This window comes from Pelodiscus sinensis, chromosome 10 (assembly GCF_052426305.1).
Source record: "Pelodiscus sinensis isolate ZL-2025 chromosome 10, ASM5242630v1, whole genome shotgun sequence".
NCBI classification, from domain to species: domain Eukaryota; kingdom Metazoa; phylum Chordata; order Testudines; family Trionychidae; genus Pelodiscus; species Pelodiscus sinensis.
In genome coordinates, this window is record NC_143061.1 from 17734844 (window position 1) to 17750322 (window position 15479).

The following is a 15479-nucleotide window of genomic DNA, read 5'->3' on the forward strand; positions in this document are numbered from 1 at the left end:
TGTTGGCCTCAACAACCGTGGTTTCCTTACCTGAACAGAATAACCTTATATTGTCGAATCACAATCTGAGCATATTATTACAACTGGGAACCAAAGCCCCGCAATGGACAATGGATTTCAGGAAGGCGGATTTTGGTAAGCTCAGAAAGCTGATAAGTAAGGTCCCATGGGAATCAAGACTGAGGGGAAAAACAAGTGAAGAGAGTTGGCAGTTTTTCAAAGGGACATTGTTAAGGGCCCAAAAGCAAGCTATTCTGCTGCGTAGGAAAGATAGAGAATATGGCAAAAGACCAGCTTGGTTTAACCATGAGATCTTACATGATCTAAAAATAAAAAAGGAGTCATCTAAAAAATGGAAATTAGGACAAATTACAAAGGATGAATATGGGCAAATAACACAGGAATGCAGGAGCAAGACTAGAAAGGCAAAGGCACAAAATGCGCTCAAACTAGCTACAGGAATAAAGGGAAACAAGAAGACTTTTTATAAATACATTAGAAGCAAGAGGAAGACCAAGGACAGGGTAGGCCCACTGCTCAGTGAGGAGAGAGAAACAGTAACAGGAAACTTGGAAATGGCAGAGATGCTTCTTTGTTTCGGTCTTCACCGAGAAGTCTGATGAAGGAATGCCTAACATAGTGAATGCTGGGGGAGGGGAATAGGTTTAGAAGATAAAATTTAAAAAAAAGTTAAACATCACTTAGAAAAGTTAGATGCCTGCAAGTCACCAGGGCCTGATGAAATGCATCCTAGAATAGTAAAGGAGCTGATAGAGAGTTATCTAAGCCTCTAGCTATCATCTTTGGAAAATCACAGGAGACAGGAGAGATCCCAGAAGTCTGGAAAAGGGCAAATATAGTGCCCATCTATAAAAAGGGAAATAAGAACAACCCAGGAAACTACAGACCAGTTAGTTTAACTTCTGTGCGAGGAAAGATAAAGGAGCAAGTAATTAAGGAAATCATCTGCAAACAATTGGAAGGTGATAAGGTGATAGGGAACAGCCAGCATGGATTTCTAAAGAACAAATCATGTCAAACCAATCTGATAGCTTTCTTTGATAGGATAACGAGTCTTGTGGATAAGGAAGAAGTGGTGGATGTGGTATACCTAGACTTGAGTAAGGCATTTGATACGGTCTTGCATGATATTCTTATCAATAAACTAGGCAAATACAACTTAGATGGGGCTACTATAAAGTGGGTGCATAATTGGCTGGATAACTACTCAGAGAGTAGTTATTAATGGTTCTCAATCCTGCTGGAAAGGCATAACAAGTGGGGTTCTGCAGGGGTCTGTTTTGGGACCGGCTCTGTTCAATATCTTCATCAATGATTCAGATATTGGCAAAGAAAGTATGCTTATTAAGTTTGCAGATGATACCACGCTGGGAGGGGTTGCGACTAATCTGGAGGATAGGGTCGTAATTGAAAAAGATCTGGACAAATTGGAGAAATGGTCTGAGGTAAATAGGATGAAGTTTAATAAAGACAAATGCAAAGTGCTCCACTTAGGAAGGGACAATCAGTTTCACACATACAGAATAGGAAGCAACTGTCTAGGAAGGAGTACGGCAGAAAGGGATCTAGGGGTTATAGTGGACCACAAGCTAAATATGGGTCAACAGTATGATGCTGTTGCAAAAAGGGCAAACATGATTCTGGGATGCATTAAGAGGTGTATTGTGCACAAGACATGAGAAATCATTCTTCTGCTCTACTCTGCGCTGGTTAGGCCTCAGTTGTAGTATTGTGTCCAGTTCTGGGCACCACATTTCAAGGAGGATGTTGGGAAATTGGAGATGGGCCAGAGAAGAACAACAGGAATGATTAAAGGTCTAGAGAACATGACCTATGAAGGAAGACTGAAAGAATTGGGTTTGTTTAGTTTAGAAAAGAGAAGATTGAGGGGGGACATGATAGCAGTTTTCAGATATCTAAAAGGGTGTCATAAGGAGGAGGGAGAAATCTTGTTCATCTTAGCCTCTGTGGATAGAACAAGAAGCAATGGACTTAAACTGCAGCAAGGGAGATTTAGGTTGGACATTAGGAGAAAGTTCCTAACTGTCAGGGTGGTTAAACACTAGAATAAATTGCGCAGGGAAGTTGTGGAATCTCCATCTCTGGAGTTATTTAAGAGTAGGTTAGATAAAAGTTGTGGAATCTCCATCTCTGGAGATATTTAAGAGTAGGTTAGATAAATGTCTATCAGGGATGGTTTAGACAGTACTTGGTCCTGCCACGAGGGTAGGGGACTCAATGACCTCTTGAGGTCCCTTCCAGTACTAGTATTGTAGGATTCTATGATTCTAGCCACAATTTCTTATGCTTCACCTCTAGGCGTGGCACCTTGATGGTTCTCAGGCATAAAACTATAGTGCTCAGACCAGGTACAGGAGGTGCTCCTCCACAGCAGGGCCCCTGCAATAAGAAAGACATACAGTAACAAATGGTCTTGTTTTGTACATTGGGCTGCTTCCCATAACATACCACCGGAGGAAGCCCCTCTACCTGCAGTCCTTTAAGCAATCCCATCACCTTAAGCAATTCCACACATCTCAAAGAACTGCTTTTGCTGCACCAAGGTGAGTAACTTCCTTTCCCCCCACTCTCCCGCCTTCCTCTCCTCTGCTTTGGACCCAATTTTTTTCCACCAGGCTGGGCTCTGGATAGAGAAGGAACAGAGGGGAGGGTGGGCATGCATTTGCAGTGGTGCTGAGAGGCGCCCATGTGCCTTGCATGCTGCACATGCTCGGCCCCGATGCACTAAGAAGAATCCACTCTGTGGCACTGACACCTGCTGTTGAGCACCTGTAGGGATGCCCATCTTGAAGAACTTCAGTTACCACCAAAAGTAAGTAACCTCCTCCTCCCACCATTCACTGCTTGTTTATTGGGCTCAGAGGTGGTGCTCCATCTGCAGCTGTTCCATGAACTCTTCTAAGGACACGAATTTGGTTCTTGCTATATCCCTCAATAATTTGTCCTTCAATACATTTTTACATCCTCTGTTGCTGCAGTCCTTGAAGCTCTTCAAATATTAGAGGATCATTGTGTTTGCAATGTGTAATATCTCTGAGCTTTATGGGCACCAAGGTTCAGAGATGGGAGCCAGTAAGAAATACTGTGGAGTTTTGTAGGATTTTTTTTTAAAAGGGCACCAAAATGCATGACATTATGGGATAGAGAAAGTTGCATGATAGGAACTGGACCCCTTGCTCTCAATCACCCTGTCCATCTTATGCCTCCACCAGGCATATCCAGAATTTCTCAAAAGACACTGTGCTGGGTGAGAGTGAGTTGCACGATGCAATACTTGTGTACGTTGCACTGCTGTTTATTGTCACAAAGCACTCCTGGTGAATATCAAAGCACTGATGTAAGGAGCCAAAAATACTAATTCGCAGCTTGAAGTTGCCTGTAATGCATTTTTTTTCCATCTAGAAATGGCTGTGGTTGCAGTATTCCCCTCTGTTATGGCCTCATCACAGAGATGCATGTGTATGGATCCTCCCTATCTCATTATTGCAACACACTCTTACTTGGCATTAATACTAAAGATCACGCTAAACTTGTTTGTATGGAGAGTTAGTACACAGGAAATAGTGTAAATCTACAGTGCTCTAGTTTGCCATGTATTAACTATCCATATAGAAACTTATACTGCACACTAGAAATCCATAGTATGTTTTGACTCATTGCTGTCTCTCAATTTTGTAGGAGGCCCCAGATTCTTTATGATGGGCATATTATGAATGTATAAAACTGTCTTCTAAATTGTTTTTATTTTCAAGCTGTCATGTCAACGCACCTAAGTCTCCATAAACAGTATTTGCAAGCCTGCCAAGTGTTGAGCCAGCCAGAAAACCCTTTCATTGAACACATGCTTGAAGAATCTGAGAAAGCAGATATAACGTAAGGAAATAATAAATAGCTTATTTTAAATAACAGCCTGACACTGCCTACAACTTCTAGGACATATGGTGGCAGCCACGTTTGTGTTACCATGTGCCCACCTCCACATGCAGCTCCTCCAGGCATGGTTACGCACAGTATATAGGCTGCATATCCATCATATAAACAAACGTCTTACTATGCCAGGCAAGATAAAGACCTCACTCACATGGTGGATCTTGCACGACAATGTATGCATAGAGGTCCCCTTCCAACGACTGCCAGCATCACTAACAATTACCATGGATGCTACTGGGCTGGGGAGCACACTTGGGCCACCAAGTAAGTAGTCTAAGCACAATGGGCCTGGAGGAAGCCAAACAGCATGTAAGCAGAGTCTGAATCAATGGGAAAGGAATCCTGGGTGTGGTTATTCTCACTCAGTTCTTTAGCCCTGCAAGGTATTCAGGTGTTATGTAAATACAGTTCATGCTGGAATTGGACAGAAATCCTTGATGTGGTTATGTAAATATAGTTCAGGCAGGTTGCTATAGGCCTGATGGTTAATTGTCAGAATGTTATTTTGCCTATTGTAACCAATTTGGCTGTTGAGGAGTCACAGACCATGTTAACCCTAAATGTAGGAACTGTAAAATATGACCACCAATGCTTGCAGTAATTGGGAATGTAAAAAAGCAAACTGTGTTTAACTCAGTCAAAGGAGAGACATTGTCATTGTAAAGAATCTCAGGTGGACAAGGCTTTCTCTTCCAGACACTGTGAAGTCAATTGAGGGGAAGGGCAGAGCTATGAACCACCAGGCTACATTCCCCCCAAACATGAGCTGTAAGACTGGTTGAACCTGTTTCTCCCCTCCCTCCGCCCTGTTCTAATGATAGACTTAAAACAGATTCCATAAGGAGTCTCTCTGCTATTTTAAAATGTTATTCCAGTGGATGCTGGAATCTTTTGGCTAGCCTGTGTTGTGGGCCAAAAGCTGAAATCACAGAGGGTATGTCTACACTACCCCGCTAGTTCGAACTAGCGGGGTAATGTAGGCATACCGCACTTGCAAATGAAGCCCGGGATTTGAATTTCCCGGGCTTCATTTGCATAAGCGGGGCGCCGCCATTTTTAAAACCCCGCTCGTTTGAACCCCGTGCAGCGCGGCTACACGGGGCATGAACTAGGTAGCTCGAACTAGGCTTCCTAGTTCGAACTACCGTTACTCCTCGTGGAATGAACTAGTTCGAACTAGGAGGGTAGTGTAGACATACCCTGAGAAACTGACAGAGAGCTGAAATCACTAGGTTTGGCCTAGAGCCAAATCCATCACAGGGCCAATGGGGTGGCTGGCACACAGCCAGTGGGAACAGCAGCAGGAGTGGCAGGTGGCTGACAGGAGTGAGCATCTGGCAGATGGCTGGTGGGAGCAGTGGCCAGCAGGATGGCTGGCAGGAGCGGCCAGCAGGTGGCTGGCAGGAGCGGCCAGCAGGTGGCTGGCAGGAATGGCTGGCAGTCAGCTACTGGGAGCAGCTGGTAGGCGGCCAGCAAAGCGACGGCAGAGTGCAGATGACCAGCTTCCTTGAGCGCCTCAGGATGGAAGATGAACTCTGCAGATAACCGCTGAACTCTGGTCTTCCCTGACCAATGGTAATCCTCGTAGCTCCCAACTGGCCCAGACAACTTGGTACCCATACCTCTTACAGATGAGCATAATGCTGCCTCATCATTTTTCACAATGCAACGGACAGATACCATCCCACCATACAGATGCTACATCTTCATGGGTGGATGCTGGCTGGTTGACTTCCATGGAGAGGGCATTCCTGGAACCAGTATAGCAGATCCCCATGAATTGCCACAGACCTACAACCAGAAAAACATCCAAACAGAAATGGCACTTGTTCCCAGTTTGGTGCGTGGACCATAACTGCACTCTGGCAGATATGGAGGTCTCACAGATATTACACTACCTCTTAGACCTGCACCGCATGGGTCTATCCTTGAGCTCTATCAGGATACATCTTGCTGCCATCTCATCTCTCCATCCTCTTCTATAGGGTATTCTGCTTTTACTCACCCATCCATCAAACAGTTCCTACCGGGCCTACACAATATGTTTCTGCCACTAAAAGACCCAACACCTGCATGGGACCTGAGTCTCATTCTCAGAACTCTTATGGGCAAGTCCTACGAGCCTTTAGCCACCTGCTTCCTATTACAGCTGTCAATGAAGGTTGCCTTCCTGGTCGCAATCATTTCTGCATGAAGAACAGGGTAGCTGGGAGCTCTCATGTCAAACTAGGCATGTTAAATTTAGTTTAGTCATCTAATCGACTAGTTGAAGGAATTTCCATCGACTAGTCGATTAGTTGATAAGCAGGGGAGCCGCAGTGAGATTAACTCCCCTGACAGGCTCTTAATACATTTAAAAGGCTAAAGCGTAGTTGAGGGAACCTGGTGCAAGCTGGGAATCAGCTGATTCCCGGCTCATGCCTGGTCCCCACTACTCCCTGCCTGCTCTGCCCCTCATGGAGATGGTGCTGGGGGGAACCAGCTTTTAAACCAGTTCTCCCCAGCACCGGCTCCTGCTCCCGGCCCCGCCCCCCCCCCCCCCCCCCGCTGCCTCTCTCTGATGGAGACAGCATGTGGGGGGGAAAGTGACTGGACTAGTTGACTATCCGATAAGCTTATGCTTATCAGAAAGTCAATCAGTCACTTACATCCTTATGTTGGACCCCCCCCATACACAATATTCCATAAGGATTAAGTGATCTTACGTATATATCCCAAGTTCCTCCCAAAGGTACTTAACCTCGTTCCACTGCAACGAACCAATATGCTTATCTGTTTTCTTCCCGAAACCCCTTAAGCACCACAGGGAAGCAGCACTTCATACCTCAGACGTGCGTAGGGCACTCACTTCCTACTTACAATGCACAAAAGCCTTCCACAGAACTCCACGGCTCTTAGTCTCCTATACAGAGAGATCACAAGGGTTACCCACATCAAAACAAAAACTATCCAAATGGGTCTCGGACTCTATACACTTAGCATATACCATATCTCAAAAGAAGCCCCCACCCAACATATAGGCTCACTCTATAAGAGCCATGGCAGCATCAATGGCACTCCTACAGGATGTACCAACTTCACACATCTGCAAGGATGCCACATGGGTTTCAGCACACACATTCACGCAGCATTGTGCCATTCAGGCTTTTGCTGACTCCGAAACCCGTTTCAGCTGAACAGTACTCTCAGTCACTGACTCACATCTTCCAAAGCTCCCACCATCAAATATGACTACTGCTTCATAATCACCTAAGGTAGAGCACCCACAAGGACATTCCTTGAAGAAGAAGTGAAGGTTACTCACCCTGTGCAGTATCTGGAGTTCTTGAAGATGATTGTCCCCCTGGGTGCTCCACCACCCATCCTTCCTCCCTTCTGCTTCAGACTAATTTACATCCAGATCAGAGAAGGAGATGAGATGGACGACTGCCCAGTCAGAGTAGCTGTTTCAAATGTCGCATCGGTGCCCCTTTTGTGTCACCTACCATGAGCACTGCTATCTAAAATCTCCAATTAGAGGCATAACAGCATTCAAGCACCTCAGGTGGAGCACCCACAGGGATGACCATTTTGTAGAACTCCAGTTACTGCACAGGATGAGTAACCTCCCATCTTGAAAAGTGTGTTGTGTGTGTGTATGTGGGGAGGGTGTTGATCATTGTAGAAGTGGAGATATGTCTGCATATTTTGCATTGTTGTTCTGGCAAGATCCAGTGCTGCTTTGAGTTGGTGTGTCCTGTTCTGTGGAGATCTTGCTTCTGATTATGAGCTTGGAGAAGTTGAGGGCCAGAAGTGGAGGTTCAGGAAAGATTTCTTTCAGGATGGGATCCCCTTCGAGTCTGCGTTGTGGTGGTTTGATGGCATCATGTTTGAGTTCCAGTGGCGTGCTGGGGGACAATAGATGTATGTGTGGTGCAGCACAGTTTTATATGTGTATTGAAGCAGGTTCTTTTGGGGTATTTGAGTGATCTGGTCCATAGCCTGAGTGCATCTGATGAAGTGAGTTCCAGACCATGAAAGTTTATGCCCAAATACATTTGTTAGTCTTTAAGATGTCACAGTACTCCTAGCTGTTTTTTTCTCTGGTGGAGTATCCTTGTTTGGTGAAGGCAGTTTTAAGTGTGTTAAGACGTGTAACCAGGACTTTCTCCTTGTATCATATTCTGTGGCATCTGAGTGCCTGGCTATAGCTAACACATTTATTTGTGTGTTTGGGTTGGTCCTAAGAAAGATGGTATAGAGAAACTGGAAAGAGAGCTGGTTTCTTCTGTGCTTGATTATTGAGGGTAGAATGGAGTAAAACAAAGGAAAATGAAGGGGTAAAGAAAAAGGAGAGAATTAACCTTACAGAATAATCTCCTGAATCATTTTGCTGCTAAAATTCTAAGTGAGGCATTGTGGCAGTGTAGTGTATCAGGCTGCCAAAATGAACAATTATGAATTAGAGCTAATTTAATTAGCATTGTTCTCTGTGGGGGAGCACCATTGCATCTCTGACCTGTTGTAATTGTATTAATTAATTTACATATAAAATTAATACTTTTGTATAGCATTACTTTCTCATGCCATCCTTATGTTTCAAAGTATTGCTATATTATAACAGATTGACAAAAGGGATCACATTAAAAATAGCTGGAAATAACCGTTTGGTGCCAGTACAAAAAGTTACAGATGAGGATTTTCGAACTCTGGCCTTCATCTTAAGCAATAACACATTTATTACAGGTATGTTGTCTCATATTACTACATATCATTTTATAAATGGGAAATAAGAAATATTTTTGAGTCTTAGTTGTTCTTTCATGTAGGGATCCTATTAGTTATTAAGAAGTGTTGTTTAGTCTTATTCATTTCTGTATTCTTTGCCTTTCAGGGCTGGATCTTAGATATAACATATTAACAGATGTTGGAGCAGAGCATGTTGCAAAATTCCTTCAGGTAGTTTCTGCCAAAATATTTGATTTTTACCCCAAGTTTTGGTTTCATTGGCCATGATAACATTTATGTGCAGTAAATTGGTGACAGTTTTTTCTGTTTTGAAAAAAAAACAACCAGAAATCTTGGCTTTTCATACTAAATCCATTAATTTAGAATATCATATTTAATTCATAACATTTTGCTGTTGTTTCAATATACATGCTCTTTAAAGTACAGTCTGCAAAAGAGGCATTCATGTGGCATTTTGGTAGTATATAGCACACAACAAAAAATAATGGAAATGTATAAAAACATTATATATCTTAAGTATGTATGGAAACTTAAAAACATAGGCTTCTAGTATCATCCAGAAACAAATTATATATAGGAATTCCTGTAGTCTGCAAGTCCACAGTTATGGAGTCAGCTCATTGCTGCAGAATCATGCTTTGAGCCTAAACTTTCGTTGTTAAAAGAAAATGTATGTTTCTAGCTCTAAATAGTTGTATAGAAAATCTTGAAAATGTCACTGGTGTAATCAAATATAGTATTGCTTTCCTGAGTCTGGTGACAGCTGGAACAGTACCTCTGAGCATATGTTGCCCCAATCTTTTCCAGGGATTTTTTAACTGAAACCCAAGGATGATAATTTAAATACCAACACTATTAACTGTTTTATTGATTATAATTTTAGTAACATTTTAGCACTGTTATATGCTTATCCACCAGTTCCAAGCTAAAGCTTCTCCTCACTTGCCTATACCTCCAATTTGCCCCTTTCTTCATCATCTGTGATGAGGTTATTTGTTAAAGTACAAAACCTTTGGCATGTTGAAAACTGAATATGCAAATGCTGACAGTTTGAAGCTGGGCCATTGGTTAATAAGGTTGTTTGTTAGTTTTTTATTAAACATTGCTGTGTTCATTTTTGTATTACAATTTTTAAAGGTTGTTATTCAATACATTAATTATGGGGGAAACTCTTTCTGAATAAAATGTCATTTAAAATCATGCAAAAGCGGCGACACAAATCTGATATTAGGAATGGCAACGTACAAAAACCTGTAGGGGAACACTTCAATCTTCCTGGACACACAATTGCAGATCTCAACGTAGCCATCCTGCAGCAAAAAAACTTCAGGACCAGACTTCAAAGAGAAACTGCTGAGCTACAGTTCATCTTCAAGTTTGACACCATCAACTCAGGATTAAACAAAGACTGTGAATGGCTTGCTAACTACAAAAGCAGCTTCTGTTCTCTTGGAATTCACACCTCCAGATAAGCTACTAGAAGTGGGCCTCATCCTCCTTGATTGGATCCACCTCGTCATCTCCAGCCTGATTCTGGCCTACATATTTTATACCTGCCTCTGGAAATTTCCACTACATGCATCTGACGAAGTGGGTCTTTGCCCATGAAAGCTTATGCTCCTACACTTCAGTTAGGGTATGTCTACACTACAAAGTTAATTTGAACTAACGGACGTTTGTTTAAATTAACTTTGATAGGCGCTACACTAGCGCTCCGTTAGTTCGAACTTAATTCGAACTAGCGGAGCACTTAGTTCGAACTAGGTAAACCTCATTGTATGAGGACTAAGCCTAGTTCGAACTTACTAGTTCGAATTAAGGGGTGTGTAGCCCCTTAATTCAAACTAGTGGGAGGCTAGCCCTCCCCAGCTTTCCCTGGTGGCCACTCTGGCCAACACCAGGGAAACTCTATTGCCCCCCCTCCCGGCCCCGGAGCCCTTAAAGGGGCATGGGCTGGCTACGGTGCCCGTGCCAGGTGCAAGCCTGCCAGCACCCAGCTAGCAGACCCTGCACCTGGCACGGCTCAAGCCAGCCACCCGATACCCGCCAGCCCTCCCCCTCTTCCCGGGACCAGGCTGGCGGCTCCCGGGAGCTTGCCCGGGACCGCAAGAGGCGGGCGCCCGCCTGGTCTAGTGCGGACCTCGTGGACCTTGTCCACGACCTCCGCACTAGGCACAGGAAAGTGGCCGTCTAGGGCAGGAGAGCTGCCAGCCTGGCCACCCAGGAGCAGGTGTGCATGAAAATCAAGGTGGTCCACTGAGACCCCCGACCCTGAGCCCTGAGCTTACAATGGCCATACTGGGTCAGACCAAAGGTCCATCTAGCCTAGTAGCCTGTCTGCCGACAGTGGCCAACCCTAGGGACCCTGGAGGGGATGGACCGAAGACAGTGACCAAGCCATTTGTCTTGTGCCATCCCTCTCCAGCCTTCCACAAACTTTGGGCAGGGACACCACTCCTACCCCCTAGCTAATACCACTCCATGGACCCAACCTCCATGACTTTATCTCACTTCTCTTTAAACTCTGTTCTAGTTCTAGCCTTCACAGCCTCCTGCAGCAAGGAGTTCCACAGGCTGACTCTTTGCTTTGTGAAGAAGAACTTTCTGTTACTAGTTTGAAGCCTGCTACCCATTCCTTTCCTTGGGTGTCCTCTAGTCCTTCTGTTATGGGAACTAATGAAGAACTTTTCTTGATGTACCCTCTCCACACCACTCATGCTTTTATAGACCTCTATCCTATCCCTCCTCAGTCTCCTCTTTTCTAAACTGAAAAGTCCCACTCTCTTTAGCCTCTCTTCATATGGGACCTCTTCCAAACCCCTGATCATTTTAGTTGCCCTCCCCTCTCCCACCCTCTCTCTTCCCCTCTCCCACCTCCTTTTCCCAGTCTCCCCGAGTTTTGTTCAATAAAGAGAGATTCTATTTTTGACCACACGTTTTCTTTATTTTGTACATCAGGAAGGGGGGCTAGGGAAGGGTAAGTGGAAGGAGGTGAGGGAGGAATGGAGTACGAGCCCCCGATGGGGAGGACTGGGGTGGCTCTGCGGGCTTCTGGGGGTGGAAGCTCTCCTGCAGCCCCCCAATTGCCGCCTCTGCCCAGATGGCAGCCTGCGGCAAGTGCAGCCGGTCTGATGGCCGAGTGCTGTGATGTGCCCAGTGTGGCACCCCTGATAACTGTCTGTCCGGGTAGGGGTCGGGTCCCTTTAAGCACAGCCCTCGGATAGCCTGAGGCAGCAGCTCCACGCTCTAAGTCCTCATCTGATGCCCTGCCGGCACTGCTTCCGGCCATCCTTAACCCCGGTTCAGGGTCCACTTAATGTGGACATGCTAGTTCGAATTAGCAAAACGCTAATTTGAACTAGTTTTTTAGTCTGGAACCGTTAGTTCGAATTAGCTTAGTTCGAATTAACTAATTCGAACTAAGTTAGTTCGAATTAGCGCTGTATTGTAGACATACCCTTAGTCTATAAGATGCCACAGGACTCCTCGCCGCTTTTGCAGATTCAGACTAACATGGCTACCCCTCTGATATTTAAAATCATGTGAGGCATTAGCTCTTTAAAATGAGAAAATGCTCTTTAAAATTTATTTTTAAGTTTGGTGTTGGTTTCTTGTTTGTGTGCACTAGGAAAACTCAACCGTGTGCTATCTGAATCTGATGTTTAATGATATTGGCACTATTGGAGCAGAATTAATAGCTAAAGCACTGCATGTAAGTATTCATTGATATACTCTAGTAATTTTTACAATTGCATCTTATTTGATATACCTTCAGATGGGCAATAACAACTCTGTCATCTGTATTAAAAAAAACTTAAAAAACAACAAATAGTCTGGTAGCACTTTAAAGACTAACAAAATATATAGATGGTATTATGAGCTTTCATGGGCACAGCCCATTTCTTCAGATGACCGCTAGTGGATGGATTTTCGCTCCATAGGGCTGAATACAGTGCCTTGCATGTTCAAAAGCTTCAGAGGGGGTTAGTTTGTTTCCTGTTACAGACTAACTCGGCTACCTCTCTAAAACATCAATAATAAAGTTAGTCTGAAATACCCCTTCTCTTTCCTTATGTCAGGTATTTGTGGTAACAAAGATTGCTTGTCATCTTGAGACATTCTGTTTCTCTACTATTTTTAGATCATTTTTCAGAAGAACACTGTCCTCTGAAGCCATTGATATTTATTGATCTTTTACTATAAAATAGATGGATATCTCTTTGTGAAAATTATGAAACTGAAAAATAAAACAATGTCACATATTTTATCAAAATTTAATGGAAAAATATTTCACACAATCTCATAAATATCCAAGGAACTTTTTTAATTTTTTTCCATTATGTTCTGAAACTTCCTATGATATGCCTATATTTCTCTGGTTTTGTTTTTATTTTTAAATTTAATTTTCCTTTTTTATGGAGACATTATTTGCCTTGACATCAGTGTGTCTAGGACAGTGATTTTAAAATTTTTTTCTCCTGAGCCAGTAGAAGAAAATTGATGCCTGCAACACAACAGAATTTTATCTTTTGACTAGGGATGTAAAATTTCGATTAGCTAATCGAATAGTCAATGCGATATGCATTGACTATTCGATTAGGGCACCTCCACCTTTGAAATGTAGCAACAGCTCCAGGGCTGTTGCTATATTTCAAAGGAAAAAGCGCTGTGGGAAGCATGGGGCCAGCGGGGGAATCAAGCGGTCCCCAGCTGGTCCCATGCTCCCTGCTGTGTTTCAAAGTGGCAGCACCAATTGGAGCCCGGAGTCAGCTGGGGACTCTTGAGTCCCCAGCTGACCCCAGGTTCCATGTGGGATGCTGCTTTGAAATGCCACAGGAAGCCCAACGTCAGGCTCCATGTAGTGTTTCAAAGTGGCAACGCCGTATGGAGTTTGGAGTCAGTGAGGGGTCTCCAGCTGACCTCAGGTCCCATGCAGCGTTGCCACTGTGCAATTTCAAATCAGCAGCGCCACGTGGAGCCCAGGATCTGGCCCCAGGCTCTATGCAGCACTGCCGCTTTGAAGTACCCTCTCCTCTTCCCTACTTCCTTGCTGCCTCTTTCTGATAGACGTCTCTCAGTGGCAGCAGTGTGAGGCAGGGGAGGCTGCTCCAGCAGCTGCCCCTATCCACAGAGGGACCCAGTGGGGAGCTAGGACTCCTCCACGGACAGGAGCTGCTGTGTTGCAAAGCAGCCCCTGTCCGGGGGAGGTCCCAACTCCCCTCTGGGGCCCTCTGTGAACAGGAGGTTCTGCTACGAAGCAGCCCCTGTCCACGGCCAGCCCCTGATGCCACGAACAGAGGCTATTCTGGCAGCAGCCTCTGTTCACAGTGGCCTGGGCTGGCTACGAACAGAGGCTGCTCCGCAGCAGCCCCTGTCTGCAGGGGAGCTGACACCCCCCGTGAACAGTGGTTGCTGAACCTGGCGCAAGCTACGACTGAACAACCCCGACTCAGTCCAGGCTTGTGCTGGGTCCAGGAGTCACCCCTGCTGTGGCTCTGCAGTTTGTATGTAATAGGAGCCAGGCTGCCTGCATGCACAGCTTTTACTACATTTAAACTGCAGAGTCACAGCGGAGGTAGTGCCTTCTTTTATTGACTAATTGTGTAGTTGATAAAGTTTGTATCAACTACACGATTACCTGCCTCTTAACATCCTTAATCCTATAAATGCAAAGATGTGCATACCAGTTTAATTGCACGAGTAATTCCACTGAAGTCAGTGTGTAACTTTGATGCAAACTGCTTACAAATAGAGTTAAATCCATTCACCATTATATTTTATTATAATGTCTGTCCTTTCACATATTTAGCTAATAGTTTTATTTTTTTAATGCGGAAAACTAGAAGGTTGCAGGTCTTTTGTCTGCCTTTTTCACATGAGTAATCAAGGTCTACTGACTTTTTTGCATTAGAAATTCAGCTGTTACTTAATTGCTGAATATTAACTATTATTATTAATAGTTCAATATTAACTATTAATATGTGACAGACATAATAAAATATCATGGTGAATGGATTTAACTCTATTTTAAGCATTTTGCATCTAAACTGTCAATTTAGACACACATATCAAGTCTGGTATTATTTAATAAACATGAAAATTGAGAGGTTATAATGGAAGCACAGATAGCCATAAATAATTCAGTGTCCTCCCACCCTTGCAAAACTTTATGCTCTTGGGTAGACTTTACTTAGGCAACTAGTCCTAGTGAAAAGATAGGCATCTATTTAGTTACTATTAACAGTTGGCTATGATCCTTACAGAAGATGACATTTTGTCTTTATGCCACAACTAAAATATCTATAGTAAAATGCTTACATCATTTCAGGGAAATCCTTTTAATTTTTTTGCCTAGAGGAATGAAACACTTTTACACCTGAGAATGACTGGCAACAAAATTGAAAACAAAGGTGGGATGTACTTTGCTTCAATGCTGCAAATTAATTCAACCTTAGAAAAGTTAGATCTTGGAGACTGTGATCTGGTGAGTGAAGTAAAATTATCAACTTGAATTGCAAACTAAAAATCTTTCAAGTATATTATAAACGTCCTGTGCTTAAATTAGTGGAGATGTCATCTTTTGCCACTTTTTTATATACTGTGATATCTTCAACTATCATAAAATATCTTGTTGCAACTAGTGAGATGCACTTGGCCTGGTTGAAAATTCAACAAAACAAATTGAGAGTTATTCTCATTTCACCTTTTGGCCAAGACAAGTCTGATTCCCTTAACTAATACAGATGTCTATATGCCCTTCTATTCCTCCTAGGTTGATT

General features: G+C 43.7%; 1 protein-coding gene across 12 annotated transcripts in view; it reads left to right on the forward strand.

The window, feature by feature from the left end:
- The window catches only part of LRRC34 (leucine rich repeat containing 34), a 54135-nt gene that overhangs the window by 23453 nt on the left and 15203 nt on the right, over positions 1–15479 (forward strand). For 11 of the 12 annotated variants that reach the window (XM_075937926.2, XM_075937927.2, XM_075937928.2 and 8 more), the window contains 5 exons: positions 3795–3915; positions 8576–8697; positions 8846–8910; positions 12329–12412; positions 15056–15184. In XM_075937926.2, the coding sequence (XP_075794041.2) occupies positions 3800–3915; positions 8576–8697; positions 8846–8910; positions 12329–12412; positions 15056–15184 (516 nt within the window). In that variant the 5' untranslated portion in view covers positions 3795–3799. The remainder of the gene's footprint in view (positions 1–3794; positions 3916–8575; positions 8698–8845; positions 8911–12328; positions 12413–15055; positions 15185–15479) is intronic. The other variant, XM_089780775.1, reaches the window with a different exon arrangement.